General features: G+C 36.9%; 1 protein-coding gene across 3 annotated transcripts; it reads right to left on the bottom strand.

The window, feature by feature from the left end:
* Positions 1–15,368: 15,368 nt before the first annotated feature.
* On the bottom strand, positions 15,369–21,652 carry LOC109016268 (chaperone protein dnaJ A6-like). 3 transcript variants are annotated; one of them, XM_018998701.2, is made up of 9 exons: positions 21,454–21,578; positions 20,727–20,801; positions 19,283–19,452; positions 17,729–17,894; positions 17,448–17,589; positions 16,678–16,811; positions 16,449–16,591; positions 16,074–16,272; positions 15,369–15,978 (listed from the first exon to the last, which is right to left on the bottom strand). In XM_018998701.2, the coding sequence occupies exons 3-9, from the start codon at positions 19,430–19,432 to the stop codon at positions 15,641–15,643; spliced, it is 1,272 nt and encodes a 423-aa protein (XP_018854246.2). In that variant the 5' UTR covers positions 19,433–19,452; positions 20,727–20,801; positions 21,454–21,578; the 3' UTR covers positions 15,369–15,640. The 3 variants fall into 3 exon arrangements, with proteins under 3 accessions (XP_018854246.2, XP_018854241.2, XP_018854270.2); XM_018998696.2 differs by lacking the exon at positions 20,727–20,801 and having other exon boundaries at positions 21,454–21,652; XM_018998725.2 differs by lacking the exon at positions 20,727–20,801 and having other exon boundaries at positions 17,744–17,894; positions 21,454–21,586.
* Positions 21,653–22,333: the final 681 nt, after the last annotated feature.

Here is a 22,333-nt window from a genome sequence, read left to right as displayed (position 1 = left end):
ATAAATTTGGGTGCGTTCGGTTGCTTTAAGAAAGTTATCTTTGGTATTGTTTTGCCTTTATTATTTCGTCTAGCTTGTACTGAACATCTAGAAATAACATTATGTCATAATTATCATTAATATATATATAGTTCCCAAATAGATTTCTTTTAAGCAAAAAGGAATGATGTGCTTTCAATTCTACTATCCCATAAATCCTCAAGAAAAAAAAGACCAAATTGAATTCAAGTTCAAGATCAGTGCTTAAGATCATTTTCAAGGAGATTAATAGAGAGAATATTTTCTAGGGAAAATATGTATAGTTGGATTCACCAAATTAAGAAAAAAGAAAAGAAAAAGGGAGGTATATATTATAAAGTGGCAAGTGCAAACCATTTTGAGTAAGTTAGGCATTCGAATTTTAGAGACACGTTGCATGCATACAGAATGCGAAGGGCTAATTATATATAGCAAATTATGTATATATATATATAGAAGAAAAGCCAACAGCTAGCTGGGTCTAAATTGTACAAACATGGCTCACTAGCTCAAGGATATGGTCAAGGTCAAGCCAATTAAGCTCGAGCTTGATTAATCTTTTGGCAGTTTTCTTCATGACTAGGTCATCATGTGCATGGTGTTTGTTTACTCATGATGAACATAAAATATTCTTCTTCCTAGCAAAAACAAAGCAAAACGTAAGGGAAAAGAGCTCTCCTTCCATATATATAGATATTAAAAATATTTTGGCATTTTTTTTTTTTTTTTTTTATGTATATTAGCATATATAGACAGAATGTGGGTTATAATTTGCTAGGGAGTGTTGCATGGTATGACTTTCAATATCCCATAATTGCAACGGCACCAATATATATAATATATGGGACACATGACATGAATTAAGTCGATCGGTTGAAAATGATAGATTTAGCAGATACGTGTCACTAATACATGTTGCCTTTTCAAAAAATTAAAAAATATCCAACCAACATGTCATCTCAATAAAAATTAATAAAAAATTGAATTGAAATTAAAATGAAATTTAAATTAGAAAAAAGGGGGTGGCCCTTAGTTTTTCCATCATACTTTATTTTCTAGTTTATCTATTATATATTTTTTATATGTGTCTGTTCAAGGACATGAAAAGTAGTGCCAAGTTAATAATTTCCTTTTGTTTTATCGAAGAAAAAAAATTGACGAGATGTCTACCATGTGTGACATATGGTACGGAAGTCCGAATTACAATTTTTACTAAAGTTAAAAGGCTTGGTTTCAATAATGGGTCCCTGTCCCCGTTTGTAACCACACGAGCAGAAGGCCAAAGGGTACTTCTTGTCCTTCGCATGAGAATTCATCTGAAATCATGCCAAACTCTGAGAGATCCTTCTTGGAGTTAGCTCTGCGGTTAGGTTAAAAAAAATAATAAATAGTTTATAAATAATAATGAATTATCTATAAATAATATGAACTATTTCACCTATCAAATATAGTAGAAATGCCCATATTATCTGTCTATTTTTGCCACTTTCAACACATATTGTATGTTTTCTCTTAAAATTGAGCAGCGTAGCCGAAAAGGATCATAGTTTTCAACACTCATGGAACAAACCCAGCCCCGTCGGTTTTGTGTTGAAAATATTTTTAAAATAATTAATTATATATTATATTTTTTAATAATATTTTTAGGTTGATTTTGAAAGTTGTGAATTAGTTTGAAAAGAGAGAAGTTATGAAAAATTTATGAGAGTTATACTATTTTGTGTTTGTTTACATGCCATAAGACTTTAATTGGTTTAGTGGTATTAAGGCTTCTCATTTAACCCATGAGATTGAGTTCGATCCACACCTCTTCTAAAAGAAGGATTTTTGTTGATTTATGAAGAGGCATGCAGCTAGCACCAAGGCGTGCATGCATGAAGCACTGCAATGCATAGGCTCAAGGGCGCGATGCACTGCATGCAGGTGTGCACGAGGCGTAACAATGCATCACTCCATGTGTGAGGCGCTGCGATGCATAGGAAAGAAAAACTTAAATTCCCAAAGCATGCTCCATGTGACTCGAACCAGCACCAGCCAATTGGAACAGAAACGAGGTGACCATTAGACCAAGTCCAACTGATGTGTCATACGGCCCACACCTCTTCCAAAAGAAGGATTTTTGTTGATTTATGAAGAGGCATGCGGCTAGCACCAAGGTGTGCATGCATGAAGAACTGCAACGCATGGGCTCAAGGGCGCGATACACTGCATGCCACGAGGCGTAACAACGCATCACTCCATGCGCGAGGCGCTGCGACGCATATGAAAGAAAAACTTAAATCCCCAAAGTGCAATAGTAGACAAGATTCTTGATGGAAATTCCCAAAAACTTAAAATCATAAAGAAACCACTACAATAGTGAGTCAAGAGGCTCTAAGTCAGGATACTAAAGTGTTAATTGAACCTATGGAAGATCAACATCAATTTGTGAGGACAGATTCATTGGTGAAAGTAGACGAGATTCTTGATGGAAAAAGTGATAGGATTACTGTGGATACTACGAATTCTAAATCAAGAGAACAAATCCGAACAGAAGACAATGATAAGTCCAGAAAGAATATAGTCCATTCCGAACTGCAAAGTCATAATATTGAATGGGTGGAAGTCAAAGGTATTACACATGAAGAGGAAAGAACACCTGGCGAAGAGCTTAATGTTAGGGTAGATATGTGCATAAAATAGAGGACCATTCAATCCAAAGATGCTTCTGATAGCAACCATTCAAGGAAGATGAAAGATAACATTGAAATGACTACTAGTGGAATTATTACCTGTCTCGTGGCTGATAATATGAGAGAGTCTAATGATGAAGATCAAAATTACCAAAAGAAGCCGAGTCACATTAATAAAGTTGATTCAGATATATAAGATATATTTGTGACTCCTCTCTCAAATTCGTTCAATTCCCTTAAGCATCTGGATGATGAGGAAGGATTAAGTCATACTCAGCTCTCATAAGGGATACAAATCAGATTCTAAAAAGTAGCCCAAGCTGTTAAGAAGAAAGGAAAGTAGAAAAAATATTTGTCCCTAGTTGACAGGATTATATTCACTGATTCTACATGATCACAACAACACTAGTATGGAATATACGTGGGATTGGTAATCTGCCCGCAGTAGGGAAGCTGAAAAAAATAGTCAGAAAGTTTCAACCTAAAGTACTTCTTCCTATTTTTGAACCTTTCATTGCTTTTAGTAAGGTTACAACGATAGCAAAGAGATTAAATATGCATAATTTTTTATCCAATGAGGAGCAACATGGTAATATATGGATACTTTGGTCAGATGATATTTTGTTTTCACCTATCTAATTCATCAATAGGTTATTATGGGATTTATTTCTAGTGGTACACATGCATATATGGCCTATTTTATTTATGCTAGCTGTGGTTATTTAGAGCGAAGGAATCTTTGGACTGAATTACAAGTAGTTTCTATGTTAAGCCCTAAATGGATGATTTGTGGTGATTTTAACACCATAAGAAGCAATGCCGAAAAGATTGGAGGGAGAGCTAAGCCTCAAGTGGTTATGGATGATTTTAACAATTTTATTCGCAGCTGCAACTTGATGGAACCTAATGTTGAAGGCTCTAAATAAACTTGGTGCAATGGTCGTGAGGGGCAAGCACATATATGGGCCAAGCTTGACCGAACAATAGTCACTCACAGTTTGCTAGCAGAATTTCTCCAACTTTATATTTCTATTTTGGCAAGGACGTGTTCAGATCATAGCCCCCCTCCTCATTCAAACTAAAGAGGCAGCTCCTAGATATGTCCTCCTATTTTCAAATTTACGAGGATGTGGTGCACACACAAATATTTTGATCAGATTATTCAAGATAACTGGAACCAACCAATTTATGGAGAAGGACTTATGAAGTTTGCAGCTTAAGTAAAAAGGTTGAAACCTATGCTGTGAACTTGGAATAAAGAGACGTTTGGCAAGGTAGAAATTCACGTGCAGAATGCTGAAGATGAGATCATGAATCTAGAGGATTAGTTGATGGCGTACCACAATCATGACCTGAAAATCCAGCTAAACGCTAAGTAAATGAAACTTCAGCAGTTTCTACTCCAAGAAGAAATTCTCCTAAAGCAGAAATCTTGGGTGAAATGGCTAAGAGAAAGGGATTCAAATTCCAAAATTTTTCATGCTACTTTACAACATAAAAGAAATAGAGGGATGCTTTAGCAGATGACATTAGAAGATGGAACACAACTTAATTCTCCCAGGGGATTTGTGAGGAAGCTGTTCAATATTTTCAATCTACATTAACCACAGAAAGGGTGCATCAGATTGATATACATGGCAAGATTTATTTTAAGCAGTAATTACAAAGGAGGAAAATTATTCTTTATGCCAGAGCCCTTCTTTAGAAGAAGTCAAAACAATGTTATTTGATATTCGAGAAGGCAGTAGCCCTGAACCTAACGATTTTGGATCATGTTTCTTCATAAAATGTTGGGACATCATTAAGGAAGACTTAGTAGAAACAACAACATATTTTTTTCATGGGAATCCCCTTCCTAAATTTTATTCTTTCACATTCATTGTTATTATTACTAAGTAAGATAATCCTTCAAGTTTTGTTAAATTTAGGCCTATTAGTCTGTGCACAGTGATTTATAAAGTTTTCTTGAAGATTATGGTGAACAAGCTTAACCCTCTTCTCTCTAAAATTATTTTGAAAGAACAATGAGCTTTTATTAGAGGCCATAATATACATGAAAATATTACACTTGCCCAGGAAATGCTTAATAGCATAAATGCCAAGGTGCGTGGAGGCAGTGTGATGATCAAAGTGACTATGGCTAAAGCATATGATCAACTTGAATGTGAATTTATTTTAGAAGTACTTCAAACTTTGGGATTCTTTGAAAAGTGGAGACAACTAATATCAAATTGTATAACCACCCCCTCTTTCTCTATTTTAATGAATGACACTAGTAAATGCTACTTCCAATCATCACGGGGATTGAGACAAGGAGATCCGTTATTCCCTTATTTATTCACTATTATGGAAGAAGTATTGAACTGATTATTTAAGAATAGTGCTTCAGATTGTAAGATGCTTGAGTATAAAACTCACTGAGGATGTCCTAGAGTTTCTCATTTTCTTTATGCAGATGATCTTATGATATTCCTAAATGGATAAAAAAATTCTTTGAATGCATGTATGGATACACTACGTTTATATGAAAAAATTTCTGGTCAAAAGGTGAATCATAACAAATTGGCTATGCATTTTGCTAAACATACTTGCACATCTCACAAGACGATTGGGTTTCAAGCTACAGGTTTTCATGAAGGTATGGAGGTTCTCTCCTCTGTTTATATTTGGGTGCACCCATTAGTACAAGTAGTACACAGGCCTCTCATCTAGAGCCATTAATCCAGAAAATGCAAAAGAAATTAGCCTCATGGAAAGGAGCTTTACTCTCTAAGGGAGGTCAAATGGTGCTTTAAAGCATGTGTTGTCCAGCATTCCTATTCATCTTTTAATAATGCTAAATATGCCTCGTAGTGTACTTTATAAGCTTAACCAGATTTTTGCAGATTTCTTGTGGGGAAGCAAGGATGGCAAGAAGAAAAAGAAATGGGTGGTATGGGATAAAGTTTGTACGCCTACGATAGAAGGTGGGCTCGGAATATGGAAACTAGAAGACATGGATAAAGCTCTTCATATGAAATTTGTTTGGCAGTTCCTGTATGGAGATTCTCTTTAGGCATATTTTTTCTTAATCAAATATAGCCATAAGTGAGGGTTGCCAATAAAATTAGAGTACCGTCCTCTTCCTAAAAAGAAAAATGTTTTGTATATAATCTCTCACCTAATGTTTCATATAACAAGCAAAACCTAACTTTGGCCCATCCATATACCAACCCTTTATATCATTTGGTGTGTCCATGCTAGTGGTCTTTGCCCTTTGCTTCGTTTTCTCTTTATTCTTATGGCATTAGCTCCACTTTGTTTCTTATAGCCTTTGAATGGCAACGTGTTGCAGTTTGTAACTTGAGAAGTTTGATTAAGTACCTAATTTGGCTTTTGCTTTAAGAAAAATTAACCCAAATGATTGATCATATATCTTTTGGTAATCCTCAATAAATTTGGTAAATTTTCCAGGCTAAATATATAAAGTTGTTGAACTGAGTAAATTGAGACTTAAAATCTTGTTTAAAATGTTAAAAAGTAAGACAGAGGAAAATATTGAATTGCTAAGTGATTTTCATATTAGAATTTGTACAAATAAATAGGCGTACAAAGAGCCATGTAAGGAAATAAATACATAAGGAAAGTGGACTAAGCTAATTACAAGAATCATGCAAGACTTGATTATGTGCATGTAAGGAAAGAAATAAAGCTAATTACAAGAATCATGCAAGACTTGATTATGTGTATGTAAGGAAAGAAATAATTCTGTCAATACTCCCCCTCAAGTTGGCGCATGAAGATCCGTAATGCCCAACTTGCGCGAAAAATGATGGAAGAGTTCTTGGCCCAAAGCTTTAGTGAAGATATCCGCAATTTGTTCATGTGAAGAAGTGTGGACAGCTTTGAGGAGGCCCGAGCGAATTTTGTCGCGAATGATATGGCAATCAATCTCAATGTGTTTGGTACGCTCATGAAACACAGGATTGTGTGCAATATACAATGCAGATTGATTGTCACAATGTAGAGTAAAAGGCTCGGGGTGAGAAACGCCAAGATCAGTGAGAAGCTGTTTTAACCAAGTGAGTTCACAGGTTGTGACAGCCATAGCACGATATTTAGCTTCAGCAGAAGAGCGAGAAACTTTATTCTGTTTCTTGGTGCGCCATGAGATCGGACTGGTGCCTAACTGGATAAAGTAGCCAGTGGTAGAGCGGCGGGTGATGGGGCAGCTGGCCCAATCAGAATCTGTGTAAGCTGAAACATGGGTACTGTTGGATGAGGGAAAGAAGATACCTAGGCCGGGACAGCCTTTGATGTAGCGAAGAACTCTGGTAGCGGCAATCATGTGGGGAACCTGAGGAGCATGCATGAATTGACTGAGTGTGTTGACAGCATAGACGATGTCGGGTCTGGTAATGGTCAAATAGATGAGGCGACCGACAAGACGACGATAAAGGCCAGGGTCAGGAAGGAGGTCACCATCTTGAGTGGTAAGCTTCAAATGTTGCTCCATAGGGAAAGGAGCAGTCCCTGCACCAAGTTGTCCACTGTCAGAGAGAATATCGAGGGCATATTTCCGCTGATTAAGAAAGATGCCTGTGAAAGAACGAGCAACTTCGAGTCCAAGAAAGTACTTTAGGGAATCGAGGTCCTTTGTCTTAAAATGAGTGGAGAGAATTTTCTTGAAAATCTCAATTTGAGAGAGATCATTCTCAGCAACCAGGATGTCATCAACGTAAACAAGAACAAGAACGATGCTGGTGGAAGTGGTGAGGGTGAATAAAGAATGATCGGCCTGAGATGAATGAAAACCTGCATCAAGAAGCACAGATGTTAGTTTAAAAAACCAGTTCCAGGAGGCTTGTTTGAGGCCATAGAGGGATTTTCTGAGGCGACAGACGCGGGTCTCCCCCTTAGGGCAATATCCTGGCGGTGGGGTCATGTAGACTTCTTCATCAAGATCGCCATGCAAGAAGGCATTGTTGACGTCGAGCTGATGAATGATCTAATTTTTGGTAGCGGCAACGGCCAATAAGCAGCGGACTATGGTCATTTTGGCGACAGGGGCAAAGGTCTCATGGTAGTCAAGGTCTTCAACCTGAGTGTAGCCTTTGGCAACAAGTCGAGCTTTGTACCTCTCGATGGATCTGTCGGCCTTGAATTTGGTTTTAAAAACCCATTTGCACCAAATGGGTTTCTTACCAGGAGGAAGAGACTCAAGAGTCCAGGTGGAATTGACTTCTAAAGCACAAAGTTCAACAGTCATGGCCTCGCGCCAATGAGAATGGCGAATAGTATCAGTATAGCAAGAGGGTTCAGTACAAGAGGTAAGAGCATTCAAAAAAATAACATGTGAGGGAGAAAAACGGGAATATGAAAGAAAAGCAGACAAAGGATGAGCAGTACCTGAAGCCGGTGGAGCAGGTGTAGATGTTGTGGGCTCTGCATGTAAGGTGGAACAAATATAGTCGTGAAAGTAGACAGGTCGAGTAATAGTGCGGCGAGGGCGGGGAGTTGGTGGAGAGGGGTTGGGCAAGGTTATGGGAATTGGAGAATCAGGAGAGTCAGGGGAGTTAGAAGAGTCAGGGGTTTCAGAGGAGACCAGAGGATCGGGGGATATAATAGGGGCAGGGACGGGCAGAGGAACAATAGGAGTGGGGAGAGATGGAATATCATGGAGATCTTGAAAAGGAAATGTTTGTTCGTAGAAGGTCACATCTCGGGAGTAGAAAACGGATTGATTCTAGAGATTGTAGAGCTTGTAGGCTTTATGTGTGCTTGGGTAACCAAGGAAGACACATTTAGTGGCACGGGAAGAAAATTTGTCATGATGGACACTGAGAGTTTGGGCATAACAAAGACAACCGAAGACACGAAGATGGTCATAGTTGGGAGTTTTATTAAACAAAATTTCAAAAGGTGATTTATTTTGGAGTGTGCGACTAGGAGTGCGGTTGATAAGGTAGGTGGCAGTGAGAACACAATCTCCCCAAAAAGGTAGAGGTAAGTGTGCTTGAAAACGAAGACTGCGGGCAACATTTAGAAGGTGACGGTATTTACGCTCCGCAACGCCATTTTGTTGAGGAGTTTCAACACAGGTCCGTTCATGAATGATGCCGTGTGTGTGCAGGTATGTTTGAAATTTATGGGAAATAAATTCTTGTCCATTATCAGTTCTAATAATTTTGACGGTGGTGTTAAATTGATTTTGGACAAGAGCAAGAAAGTGCGTTAAATGGGTGTAGGCCTCAGATTTAAAACGCATAAGATATATCCATGTGGTGCGAGAAAAATCATCAACAATTGTGAGAAAATAATGTGCGCCACATAAAGATGCTGTGCGATAACCATCCCAAATATCACAAAAAATGCGATTAAAACGAGAATCACTTTTATTGGCATAAGATGAAAAAGGTAATCTCGTGTGTTTGGAACGAGCACAAACATCACATTCAGGAAGAGTACAATGAGAATTAAAAAGACTGGGAATATTAAAACTAGAGGGATGACCTAGACGTTGATGCCATAGAGTCTTATTTGCAGTAGTTTGAGCAGCAAAAATGATGGGATATTCGGGGCGATACACGTAGAGCCCATTGCATAAATTACCCGCTCCAATCGGCTTCATCGATGGAGAGTCCTGAAATAAACAAGAATGAGAGGAGAAAATTATGAGACAAGAATTATAAAGGGCAATTTGGAAAACAGAGAGTAAATTGAAGGATATAAGTGGAACAAAAAAAACATTGTGTAAAGTGAGAAAGGGTGAGAGGCGACAATAGCCGATTCCTTCGGCTGGGATTTCCTGTCCTGTTGGGAGCCGAATATTGTGAGGAGAAGCAAGGGACTTGAGATCGGCAAAAGCATCACGTTGGTGGCAGATGTGGTGGCTCGCACCACTGTCCACCACCCAATGGAGGTGCCGATTGAAGGAGAAATCAGAGGGGGAAAAGAGATTACCAGCAAAAGTTGGAGGAGATGGGTCATTCGAGGTCGGCAATGGTGCGAGGAGGTGAAGTAGCTTCTGATACAACTCCGGAGAGAGAGAGAGACCAGATTTGCAGTCGACGAAGAGGGAAGAGTGGTCTGATTTGCAGTTGTTAGTGCTGGCCCTAAGATGGATGACCGAGATTTGTTGGTGCGAGGCTCACGGCCTGGAGGATACCCGATGAGTGTCCAGCAACGATCACGTGTGTGCCCGTCTTTGCCGCATGCGGTGCACTTCAGAGGAGGCCGCGGTCGAGCAGTGGTTCGAACGGCCATGGCCATGGTCTCGGATGCAGGGGTTTGCATATTGAGAAGCCTCTGTTGTTCTTCTTGAAACAAGATGGAGAAAACTTTGCTTATGGAAGGGAGTGGATCCATGGCCAGAATTTGGGTGTGAAGAGGAGCAAAGGAATCGTTGAGCCCAAGGAGAAATTGAAAAACACGTTCATCATCAGCCTGTCGTTGCATATCTGTGAGGTCAGTTGTGGTTTGGAGATGACTAAGTTCATCCCACAACTGTTTGATTTGGTTGAAATAATCATGGACATAATTTGTGGTTTGGTGCAGGGAGGAGAGGGCGCGTTTTAAGTGATAGATACGAGCATTGTTTCCATGGCAGAAACGGGAGGAGAGGTCGAGCCAAACAGCGCGAGGATCGATGTGATATTCAAGAGAGTTGGTGATGGAGGGGCTGATGGAGTTAAGGATCCAGGTAAGGACCATGTCCTTTGTTTGGTTCCACTGAGTATATTCTGGTTTGGTAGGTTCAGGAGGTGTAAGAGTGCCATCGATAAAGCCAAGTTTATTCTTGGCATTAAGGGCTCTAGTCATGGCTTTTTGCCATTTTGGGTAGTTGTCACCTGTGAGAAGGTTATTGACGAGAGTGAGGCTAGGAGAATCTGAGGGGTGAAGGAGATATGAGGAAGGGATGGGTGGAGGGTTGGCTTCGGCCATGAGAGAAGAGTTGGATCGTTGGTTAGTCTGATACCATGTTAAAAAGTAAGACAGAGGAAAATATTGAATTGCTAAGTGATTTTCATATTAGAATTTGTACAAATAAATAGGCGTACAAAGAGCCATGTAAGGAAATAAATACATAAGGAAAGTGGACTAAGCTAATTACAAGAATCATGCAAGACTTGATTATGTGCATGTAAGGAAAGAAATAAAGCTAATTACAAGAATCATACAAGACTTGATTATGTGTATGTAAGGAAAGAAATAAGAAAGAAATAATTCTGTCAATATAAAATGTGGGTTTGGAAATAAAGTATGTTAACATATGGACACCGATCCTCTTCATTTTATTTAAAATTAATACTATTTATTCAGTGAAAGAAATATTGGAGTCGAATATCTTAGTCATTTTACTAATCAATCAATTCTTTTTAGATATACTGCGATCAAAATCTTATAATTATTTGGAGGAGATGAAAAAATCTTATTTGGCAAGTATTGATATATATAGGTTAACTTTTCTTTGAACTTAAGTTTACCGATATCAGATCGATCGATCAGTAGTTCATGAGATTTTACAAAGGAACGTCGTCATATGTCGTCATATGTCAACATATATATATATATATATATATATATACAGTATTAATTAATGTCTTCATTTTCCCATCTTGAAGATTACACGTTCGGTTCATTAAATTCAATATAGTTTTAGTAAATGATGTCTTTCACTCATGGGATGAGAATTAAGGAGATTCATTGAGAGCGACATACATATTACAATTCCAGTTTAAACGGATTAATTTGGTAGAATTAAGTTGCACATTGATAAGAAGTTTATTGAACTAATAATTATGGGCTATAAAACAAGGGATTATTTTCTATCAGTTCTCATCTTTTACAAGTTTACTATTAAATATAGAGCAATGCTACGTATAATCCCCATTTGGGGACTGTAATGCAAGTCTAAGTAATTTTATCTTTAAATTTTTTTAAAATTACAAAAATATCCCTCCAAATGATTTTTTTCTTATTTAATAAAAGGACAGCTAGCACATACAGTCTCCAAGTAGAGACTGCAAATAGAATTTCTCTTAAATATAAGTTCAAAATTTACAAGTTTTGTGCAATCATTTTTTTAAAAAAGAAGGTGAAATCTACAATAACTATGTAGAATTTTTAAGAAGTAAGTCCCTTTTTCTAAAAGTTTTGATACAAAATTTCATACTCTAAATTTATACAAACTATTATTCTATGCTATAGGATATAAAAGATTTGTTTGGTTATGCAGTTCAGATGAGATGAGATGTTTTGTTGAAAATTGAATAAAATATTGTTATAATATAATTTTTGTTTTGAAATTTGAAAAAGTTGAATTGTTTATTATATTTTGTACAATAATTTGTGAAAGTTGTAATAATTATATGAGATGAGATAATTTTATTTTGTGTAACCAAACTCTCCAATAAACTCAACTATTAAAAAATTAGAAAGATTCTATATAAAATTTGGTGTAGAAGACACGTGACCCTTTGCATATATGCAGATTGATTTGGCATAATTCGATTTTTCTGAAAAGTTTAAATATTAAATTTTATAAAAATAAAATATTTTCTAATCTTAAACCACATTAATATATCCGAATGAAAAGTATTGAATTAACTATATTTACTTTTCAAAAACTTTGAGAAATATTGCTTTTGTTTCTTAGCAAGAATTATTCTTCAGGAGATTTTTTTTTGCAATTATAAAAAGCAATTTTTTTTTTCTTCGGAACAATCAATGAGAATATATAGAATTCATGATATATATTGAGTACTCATGGAGGATTTCTTTACAAATCAAAAGATCTCAGCCGGCGCAGCTTCTTATAATTCTCCTTGAAATCAACAAGAGGTTGTCCGATCTGAATGTATGATTTTAATGGGAAGCCTGAATGGCCCGCATTCATGTGCACATGATGATGATGAGATGTCTACGCCTGGGGAAGTTTTGAGTTAATTATACAGGAAAGCATACCCCAGTACTTGTATTTCCAATAATGATCTATATATCTTATATATATACGTGCAGTATCTAAATGATCATAATTGAACCAGATTTCTCATGGATTTAACTTTTTTCTTTTTAATCTCGAGTTAGGCCAATGATCTGTCCCCACTAATGACGGTTTAATAAATCTTCGATTCACGTAGCCTGGATTCTGGAAGGAATGGTAGCTGATCTGAGCTCAAAATGAGAGATGGGAAAGGAAATGGACAAGTTATTTTATCTTGTTCGCGTGTTTACACACAGTACTTCCATCATGCATGCATGTGCTTTGTCATGAAGTGGCCCTCGAACAATCTCCTAGCAAAACAATAAATTAAAATTATCCAACCCCTTGAAACCAATCGGTCGAATGCCACATGAATTTCATGTGTTTTTGAAGATCGTTCAGTAGAAGTTATTAATTTAATGCAATTTTGAACGAGTAAAACCAAGAAAATTCCATGCTGTTATTTCCTGCAATTTATGGAGATTTAAGTTTTGTTTGTTTCTCAAGATTGAAGTGTCTCCAGTTTTGGTTTTGATGTCTGTATCGTATTCTGTGTATTGTACTTCAATGTACGTACGTAGTTTTGTGAGTTGGGTGAGTTTAGCTCCCAAACTCATTTTAACTCATTATTATAATTTTTTCAAATCACAACATAAAATATAATAAACAATTCAACTTTTTCAAATCTTAAAATAATAATAATAATATTAAAAAATAATATTCTAACAATATTTTATCATCTCAACTCAACTCAACTTAACTCAACTCAGTTCAACATCTAAACGCAGCAAAGATCAGAAAGAAAATGAAAACCAAACAAAAGGTTTCTACATGGGAATTATTAGGAAAGCGATCGATCGATATTGCAACATTCATCTGTAGCAGCATTCGCTCGATCCAAAATAATTAAGCCTCATTTGTTTACGCAGTTCAAATGAGAAGAGATGAGATGAAATGTTTTGTTAAAAATTGAATAAAATGTTATTAGAATATAATTTTTTAATATAATTTTTAATTTGAGATTTAAAAAAGTTAAATTGTTTATTATATAGTATATAAGATTTTGAAAAAATTGTAATGATGAGATAATGTTGTGTATCCAACCGGGCCTTAAACCTTGGCCATTTGAAAAACGAGCAAGTTGTTTTCGGGCGACTACTCCGAATATGTACGTACGGAACAGACAGAACAAATGACACTTCCAAATTTCTTCAATCGTCTGTCTCCCAGAAAACAAATACTCTCAATTGAGGAAGGAAACGCACATTTCTCGTTCAGGTATAACAATGATTGTGGCATTTAATCATTATACTCATTTTAGAGAAGTTTGTACTCGAATTAGTTTCTAGGCGAATACTGTCTTACAGTTACTATTTACAACGACAATGTAATAGTCTATTCCTTTAAGCGATCAAGAACTGAAAATTTAAGAAAAAAGCAGAGAGGTCAGAATGGACAACTGAAAGCCGACGTCAAAACTAAAGTGACTTTTGGCCTTCCCACCAATTAAAGAAAATGAAGTGACTGAGCTTCACTGTTCTTTGTGATTATGAACTCAAGGCCTTGGAGGAATTCAAGCTCTGGAATTCCCTACAATCATAGCATATTGTAGTGGACGGTGCTGTACAAGATGGAAATATGCTCTGGAAGAATAATAAAATGGAAAGGTCCTCAGTATCACATCAGTTGGATCCAGGACGACATGGCTTTTGTTTCTCACCAAATTTAACTAAATCTTGATCAAAATAGATCTATGGATTGACCTCTCCAAATGTTGATTAGGACAGAGTCATGCAGACTTAGAAGAGAAACATTGGTCGTTATTTGACTGTTGAATTTCTGAACTTTCTGTATTGCCTAATGAATCATCATATCATATCAGCCTTCCTGCATGTGTTTTGCATAATTCCGATGTTGACAGAATCAGAAACGTTAATCATTTGAAAAATATAGTAAATCTATATGTAATTGATATTAGCAGGAAAAAAAAAAAAAAAATCTGACCCAGTTTGCAATCATTTTCTAGGTAGTGCAACAAAAGAAAGCAAGAATCATTTAAAGACAGAATGAAACAAAGGTTCTTGCAGTCAGTCCAGAACTTAACCAAGGTTGATGAACACCATATTCAAGGTTGCTCCTTCATTGTCCATGATAATAAGCCTAAGAATGAATTAGGATTATATATGACATGAAAAAACAAAAGAACCGAAGAATATGGGAGAGTTCTGGGTGTGTATGAGATATTTTAGGTGTAGCAGTTGGGGTGGTTTCTGGGATTAGTTTGCTTTGGCAGTTTGCACCTGCATGCTTGTGGTCTTAGTTGGTGTGTGATGTATTTCGATTTTAACTCTCTTCGATGGCTACTTGTACACGGTTTTATGGAGGCTGCTAGGCTTTGGTTGTGAATCTGTGATTGCTACGGAGAAAGGGGGAAAAACAAATGGACATAAACGGTGATATTTTCGACCCTGCTTGGCAACTACTCGTAACTTTCTGGCTCACAAGTCAGAACAGTACCTTCAACCCTGACATTGAATTCTCGATGCCAAATTATATGGACAAGGAGAAAAACCCTTTCTTGAGAAATCTACCTAGCTACCGGAATAATCACATCTTAATTGGTTAAAATAACCCATGCAGCTATATAAATCAACTCCATTAAATATCATATCAAGATGATACTCAGATGGCAAATTGGCGATCCTTGGGCTGAATCAGTTGAAAAGCAATTCCTTCATTGGACTCAAATATTTTGGAAATAGCATTCAAAACAATACTACATAACAAGTAAACCATACGAAATATGACTGAAAGAATACAATCCCAAACCAAACTATAAAATATTGAAATAGCAATACAAAGCTGGCCTGGAAGCCTATGAGATAATGAGAAATACGGTTATAAACTGGAATATCGCAAACACGATATTGCCCTGTAATTGTGTTTTGCTAAAATAGTGACCAAAAAATATGTGACTGCGACAGCCTTACTGCTGTGCACACTGCACTCTTGGCATTGATGGCTCATCATCTTCATCATATGCCTCTGGGTATTGCTGCTGCTGCTGCTGCTGCTGCCGCCTACGTCTCGTCTCATCCTCCATGTTAACATCATGCAAAGTGGTCTCCTCACAATTGTCCAGCTCCATGTCTGTCAAGTGCTTGCTAGCCCTTGGGGGCAGTATTGTCTCTAGAGTCCGGCATTGTTCAGGAGAGAGAATTCCCGACTCTGGGAAATCCACATTGAAGTGAATGTAGAGCCGACCCTTAATAAACGGCCTCTGGTGATGCGGCATTCCTTCCTCATTGATTGCTTTTGATTGACCTGCATTTAAAAAACTTGATGAGCGCAAAACAACAAAAAAATTAAGGTGCAAAGAAATTGAATCACGTAGTATCATGTAAGTCACTATGTAATACCAGGCTTAATGATTTCCTCAGGATTTGATTTGATCAGAAGTTGTCTGCCATCAAGATGGGTAAGGGCAAACTGAAACCCACAAAGAGCCTCTGTTAAACTGATGGTGTGCTCTACATAGAGATCATCAAACTTTCGTTTGAACTTGGGGTGCTCCTTCAGTTGCAATACAAAAACAATGTCTCCAGCGATTGTATCAGGCTGCAAACCACAAGCAATATGTGCAAATATTAGTTGACACCTGAAGTGCTGGAGTTCACAACAACAAAAATGCACTCGTTGATGCAAACAAACCAGCTCCTTTGCAACCGAATAGAATGGACTTGCAAACAAAATATGCTCAAAACCTAGCCAATCATGAATGTAATTTCACTGACCGCTTGATCAGCTTGTCCCTCAAACACAATCTTTTGACCATGCTGCATTCCCTTCTCAACGTGCACCTCCAGCACCTTCTTTTCTTGAGTGACCTTGTTTCCTTTGCATTGGAGGCATTTATCTCTCTCACTGATGACCTCACCTACATTATTGACAGAGGAATTCCAGAATGAAAAACAGTACAGTCCAAAATCAGAAATAAGGAGCAGACAAGTCTCAGTTAAATACCTGAGCCTCTGCATTCAGGACAGACGTGTTGCATCTGTTGAATCATGCCCAAACGAATCTGTCGAGTCGTAATTTTCATTCCTGTACCTTGGCACCCATAACATCTCCCAGATACTCCACTTTTCGAGCCTTTCCTGTCATATTTAGGTGAAATTAAACACCAGCATTGTATATAGTTTTCTCCATCAAGCTATTTCTTCAATATATCTACCTGAAATGTGTTTTTCATGTTTATTGGGGACCACTGGGGAAGGAGTCCCAGCGACTTCCATCAATAGGTAATCTGTTGTCCCCCTTCACCATATACTCATTTAATAGGCGTAGGGATGGAGAAAGGGGCCAAGATTCAATATATTGAAGACGATAAAAGTACTCACATTTTTCTACACGACATTGGCAATGGCAAGTTTACAGTATGGGAAATAAGACGATGCAGGGAAAAAAAAAAAAAAAATTATATACATAAGCCTCACACTCCTGCACATCACTTAAAAGTATGTGAATTTATTCTTTTACCCTCATGTTTCATGAAATATGAAATATAAAATATGAAGATAAAAGAGTAAAATCACATGTTTTTTAAGTGGTGTGCAGAGTGTGAGGCTTACGTGTAGCATAACTAAAAAAAAAAATATTTCCAGCTATAATCTTGCAAGTTAAAAAAAAGGAACCAAACAACCATAAACTGAGCACTCCCTTAAAATGGCCACAAAAGAACCCTTTTATACAATTTAAGTGAATAATATAATAAGCTAAGATTGAGAAAATACCCTTTACACTTTTGGCACAAGATATTCCTAGAAAGGGAGAGTTTCTTTGATGTGCCATTGTACAGGTCATCCAAAGAAACCTTCAGAGTATGCACCACATCCTCTCCATGTTTCTGCCTTCTTACTCGTGAACTGCCGCCACCTGGATCAGAGCACCATGAAAATATGGCTTACGACTGAAAAGTTATTTGATTGAAAGGCCAGATATCTCAAAAGGAGTGTGTGTGTGTGTGTGTGTGTATATATGTGTGTGGTATATATGATGTTCCATATTCTCTTACCACCAAAGGCTCCTCCACCAAAAAATGCCTCATATATATCAAATGGATTATGTGAGGGACCAGCTCCTCCCATTCCCTCCTTGAGAGCATCTTCACCATATTGGTCATAGATTTCTCTTTTCTCTGGATCGTTGAGAACATCATAGGCTTGAGCTATTTCCTTAAACTGATCCAGGATGCGAGCAGAATAGTGTTAAGAAAGAGAGAATAAAATAATATTAGACCAAGTAATGCATGCCATCAAAAGGTACAAACTATTATGATTAGCATAATTATTCTTCTATGTGATCACATAAAGCCCTTTTCCTCAATAATATTATTCAAAAGCCACATTGCAACCTTAAACAATTCACGAGTGAAAATGCCTTAAATCATGCCAGTTAAAAAATAGCATATCAAAGACTATTCATCAAGCAAAATCTAAATAAGGGGCATGTTTGTCACACACACCAACTGGGAGAGGTGGCCATAATGACCACATCCACAGGTTGGCCATCTTAACCATTTCAGTAAGGTTTTTATCACAAGGTGTGAAATCCAGTATACTTTCTCGGGCTTCTTGAAAAAATGATTTCCTGGATCTGAATTAAAAAGGACTCAAAAAGCCTAAAGACTAAGATATTCTTATCAATGTTGTACTTATCACGATTTAAAAAAAAAAATGTTGTAATTATCATGAACAACAACATTTCATTCCTGTGGAAGAGTATCTAGAAGACTATGACACCTTTGAAAGCAGCTTTCTTTGTATGGACAGCTTGCTTGGGGAAGATCCTCACCAGACAACCTACGGAGATGCCGGATCATCATAGTGGAGCGGTGTTGCACATGCAAAGAGAGTGGGGAGATTGTGAATCATTTACTCCTCCACTGTGAAGTGGCCATGACATTTTGGAATGAATTCTTTGCTAGGATAGGGGTAGCTTGGGTGATGCCGAGAAAGGTAATTGATTTTCTAGCAAGCTGTAGGGGCTTGCATGGCGACTCACAAATATCAGCCATATGGAAGATGGGGAACCATTTTCCTATGGTAGTGTCTTTGGAGGGAGAGGAGCGATAGCATTGAAGATCATGAGCAGTCAATGGACAAGCTTAGAGTTTTCTTTTTAATATTTTATTCCATTGGTTGATTGCATTAGACTTCAATGGTCTGAATATCCATGATTTCCTTGTATCCCTAGTCACTCATGATTGGGTGTTGCTCTTGTCTATGTCCTATGTACTTGGGCTATGCCTAGTCCTCATCAATAAAATTCTTATTTACTGATCCAAAAAAATGTTGTATAGCCCTTTCAGCATAAATAGACTCTGAAACTAGCACTCAAAGATCTAAATTCACTGCAATATATATGACTGGGCCTAGAATGCATTGTTTATCAACCACCATACAGATAATGCCCAATAGTTTCCCTAACATGACAAACATTGATTAAAAAAAAGTTTTTCTATCATGACAAATAAGGCACGCATATGACATACATCATATATAGGTATATACGTATCAGTATGTATACCAAAGTGTGTGTGTGTGAGAGAGAGAGAGAGAGGACCCACCTTCTCAGGATCTCCACCTTTGTCCGGATGATTCTTGATTGCAGCTTTTTTATATGCCTTCTTCAATTCATCTTGACTTGCACTTTTTGAAACACCAAGAATTTCATAGTACTTGGTGTTGTCACTCTTCTTTGGCCCACGCCCAAACATGATTGAAGCCTTCAAAACTTCTGCATATTCAAAAAAGGGATAATCCATAATCGAACTCCACAGAACTTATTAAACCCCACATAACTCTAAAGGAAGGTTTGGATAATGAGTTGAGTTGAGATGAAAGTTGAACGTTGAATAAAATATTGTTACAATATAGTTTTTTAATATTATTTTAGTTTTGGGATTTGAAAAAGTTGAATTGTTTATTATATTTTTTTAAAAGTTTGGGAAAGTTATAATGATTAGATTAGATGAGATGAGTTGAGATCAACTCATTATCCAAACAAGGCCTAAAGGCCAATGCAAAATTTGAAATGAGTTTGTATAACAAGAAATTTTCCAAATAAAAGACACGAGGAAGCTAGTTGGTAGTAAAATAACCCTTAAGGGTTGGCTCAAATGGTAAAAGTCTCGGAGGGGTATGCTCCCCTAGGTCTAAGGCTCAAATCTCCTTGGGTGCAAACAATCTCTAGGGGCTATCAGACTGGGAGATTTTTTCCTTAAATTTCCCCAAGGTGCACTTGCAAGAACTCCTTGCTGATGGCCTGTGCACTGCCGGGATAAGTCGGGACGCTGTTCCCAGACACCCGGTGCCAATAAAAACAAAGTTGGTAGTAAAATCACATAAAAAACTATACCCGAACAACCACGACAGAAATAATGCACATGCATACAAACAAATATAACTACATATAAAAAAACAAATAACATAGGCATGTTACACAAAAAAAAAAAAAAAATTGAAAATATCTCCCCATAAAGGATTTTTTGTGTGTAACAAATCTATATTGGATAAGCACAAAAGGCCCAACTCAAGTACACGAGGAACACCCATCTAGAAGGCAAAGAGATCCAAGTTTCCAACAATTTTCTTTCAAGATCACTTATCTAGATGAATATATTATTTTTGAGTAAGAAGAAATATCAATATGTGAATTCCATTAGCATGTACATCATTTTTTTATGGCGATCAAATGCAGAATAATTTTTTAGACTAGTGGAGCCTAAAAGAAGTAACCCATCTAATCATCCCATTATATGTTGACCTTAATTTCTTAAAATCCTGGATTGCAGTGTGTTTTCTGTCCACTTTCTTTCTTCCAATAGAAATATGCTTCACAACTTAGTTCTAAATATAACAGTGCACATTAACAATATACTGATTTGTAATCAAAATTGCTATTAATGATTGACACAGAAGAGTTCCCAATAAACATGTAGATTTTCAAGTAATCATAACAATTCACAAGGAAGAAGACTGAAACTAAATAACAGATGGTAGCAGACCAACCTCCCAACCAAATCCACTTAAGGCATTATTAACCAGTCAAAGCAAGAATAGGGCAATAGTCGTCCATTTCAAATCCTACCAAAAGATCCAATCAATATACAAAAAGAAAATGCTGGAGAGAGAGAGTAAAAACCCAATTCCAGAACGAAAAAAAGGAGTCGTTATACTGTCAAAACTATAAGCTTACTACAACCAAACGTATACACATTCTTTAATGTCTGAACCACCCCCTCTCAGCCAAAAACAAAAAACCTCCCAAAAAATAACTTCCTAATTACCTATGAATCTGAAAGACGCCCAATTCCACGAGAAAAAAAAAAGACGCCCAATTCCATGAGAAAAAAAAAAAAAGAAGCTTCTTTAATTTTTAAACAAGGTTGCCACGATTACATGCATGCTCTGTACCCTTTATCTCTAGGAAAATATCAATAAGTGGGTCTAAACTCTAAAGTACTGAGATATAAAATTTCAAACAAGTGCTTATGCCTCGTGGAGATTGGGGATACGAAAACTCCGTAAGTTTCTTTACAAATTTACACAGATATGATCATAAATCTGTTGACTAGTAGCAAACATCTTATAATTCTGTACATAGAAATTAGAATTTTACCAGCAAGCCAAAAAAATCCCTAATTTCATACGAATCTAACAGAAAGACGAGAAAAATCTGAATTTTTTAAGAATGAACAGCTTCCATGGAGAGAAAGTACAAAGAAAGATGCCTTACGAGCTTAGAGAGAAAATATAGATGGTAGCCTCCGCGTCTATCTCCCAGACGCGCAGAGGACTTCGAAGTTTTAACCCTGTCGTTGGCAGTCTTCTATAGGGAATGGGAATTGCTACTGCCAGAACTGGATTTGATTTCTCTTAAAAACCTTTCACTTTAGGGCTCTTTTTGATTGGCCGCTGGCTGAGGGCTATATCTGGAAATAGGTTTTCCTTTCAGCGCGGGAAATATGACGGCGGTGACGTTATTACCCGTGCTGTGAGCTATTAGCTAACTTGCGGTAAGGTGATGTACCATTGGGCCCACCAAACGAAGTGAGCGGTTATCATTGGCTGTGATGTTCACGAGTCACGTCCGGAGCCACAAGTAGTTTCAACGGCCAGATCTATGTAAGTCCATTCTATGATCTGAAAGCTGATATTATATGTGTGTGAAAGTGCGTCTTGGTCATGCATGTCGGCTGAGGGACTCGACGACGACGTTCCGTGCCTTCGTCGAGGCAGCTAAAAAATAAATGGAAAATATCAGTGAAAATCTTCAAACTTACCATTAATCTGAGTGTTCATGTATTTTAATTTTTTTATTTATTTTTTACTTAACAATTAAGAAATGAGTATTAATAAAATTTTATATTTTTTTAATTTTTTAATTATTAAGAATGTTAAAAAAAATACTTTAAAAAATCAAAATAAAAATTTTTTAACCAGCGGTACGAGCCCGCTAGCATGATCCAAATTAAAATCCCAGTACCACTTTGCAAACATTTCTTAATGCTTAAGAGAGAGAGAGAGAGAAAAAATATAATTCAATGCATTTCTTAGTATTTAAGGGTGAAAGAAAAAGGAATGTCTCCATCGGTCTACCTAGCTTTTAAACATGT

The sequence above is a fragment of the Juglans regia genome, chromosome 14, assembly GCF_001411555.2.
Source record: "Juglans regia cultivar Chandler chromosome 14, Walnut 2.0, whole genome shotgun sequence".
In the NCBI taxonomy this organism is placed as follows: domain Eukaryota; kingdom Viridiplantae; phylum Streptophyta; class Magnoliopsida; order Fagales; family Juglandaceae; genus Juglans; species Juglans regia.
Note: the sequence above shows the minus strand (reverse complement) of the source record. Positions and strands in the feature narration are given on the sequence as shown.

Excerpts from the sequence above, each read along its gene's own strand:
- LOC109016268 (XM_018998696.2), bottom strand. The coding sequence starts at position 19,432 with ATGTTTGGGCGTGGGCCAAAGAAGAGTGACAACACCAAGTACTATGAA. Across the intron at positions 17,895-19,282 it reads AAGGTGGAGATCCTGAGAAG|TTTAAGGAAATAGCTCAAGC; the intron begins GTGGGTCCTCTC and ends ATCCTGGATCAG. Across the intron at positions 16,273-16,448 it reads AGGGACAAGCTGATCAAGCG|CCTGATACAATCGCTGGAGA; the intron begins GTCAGTGAAATT and ends TGTGGTTTGCAG.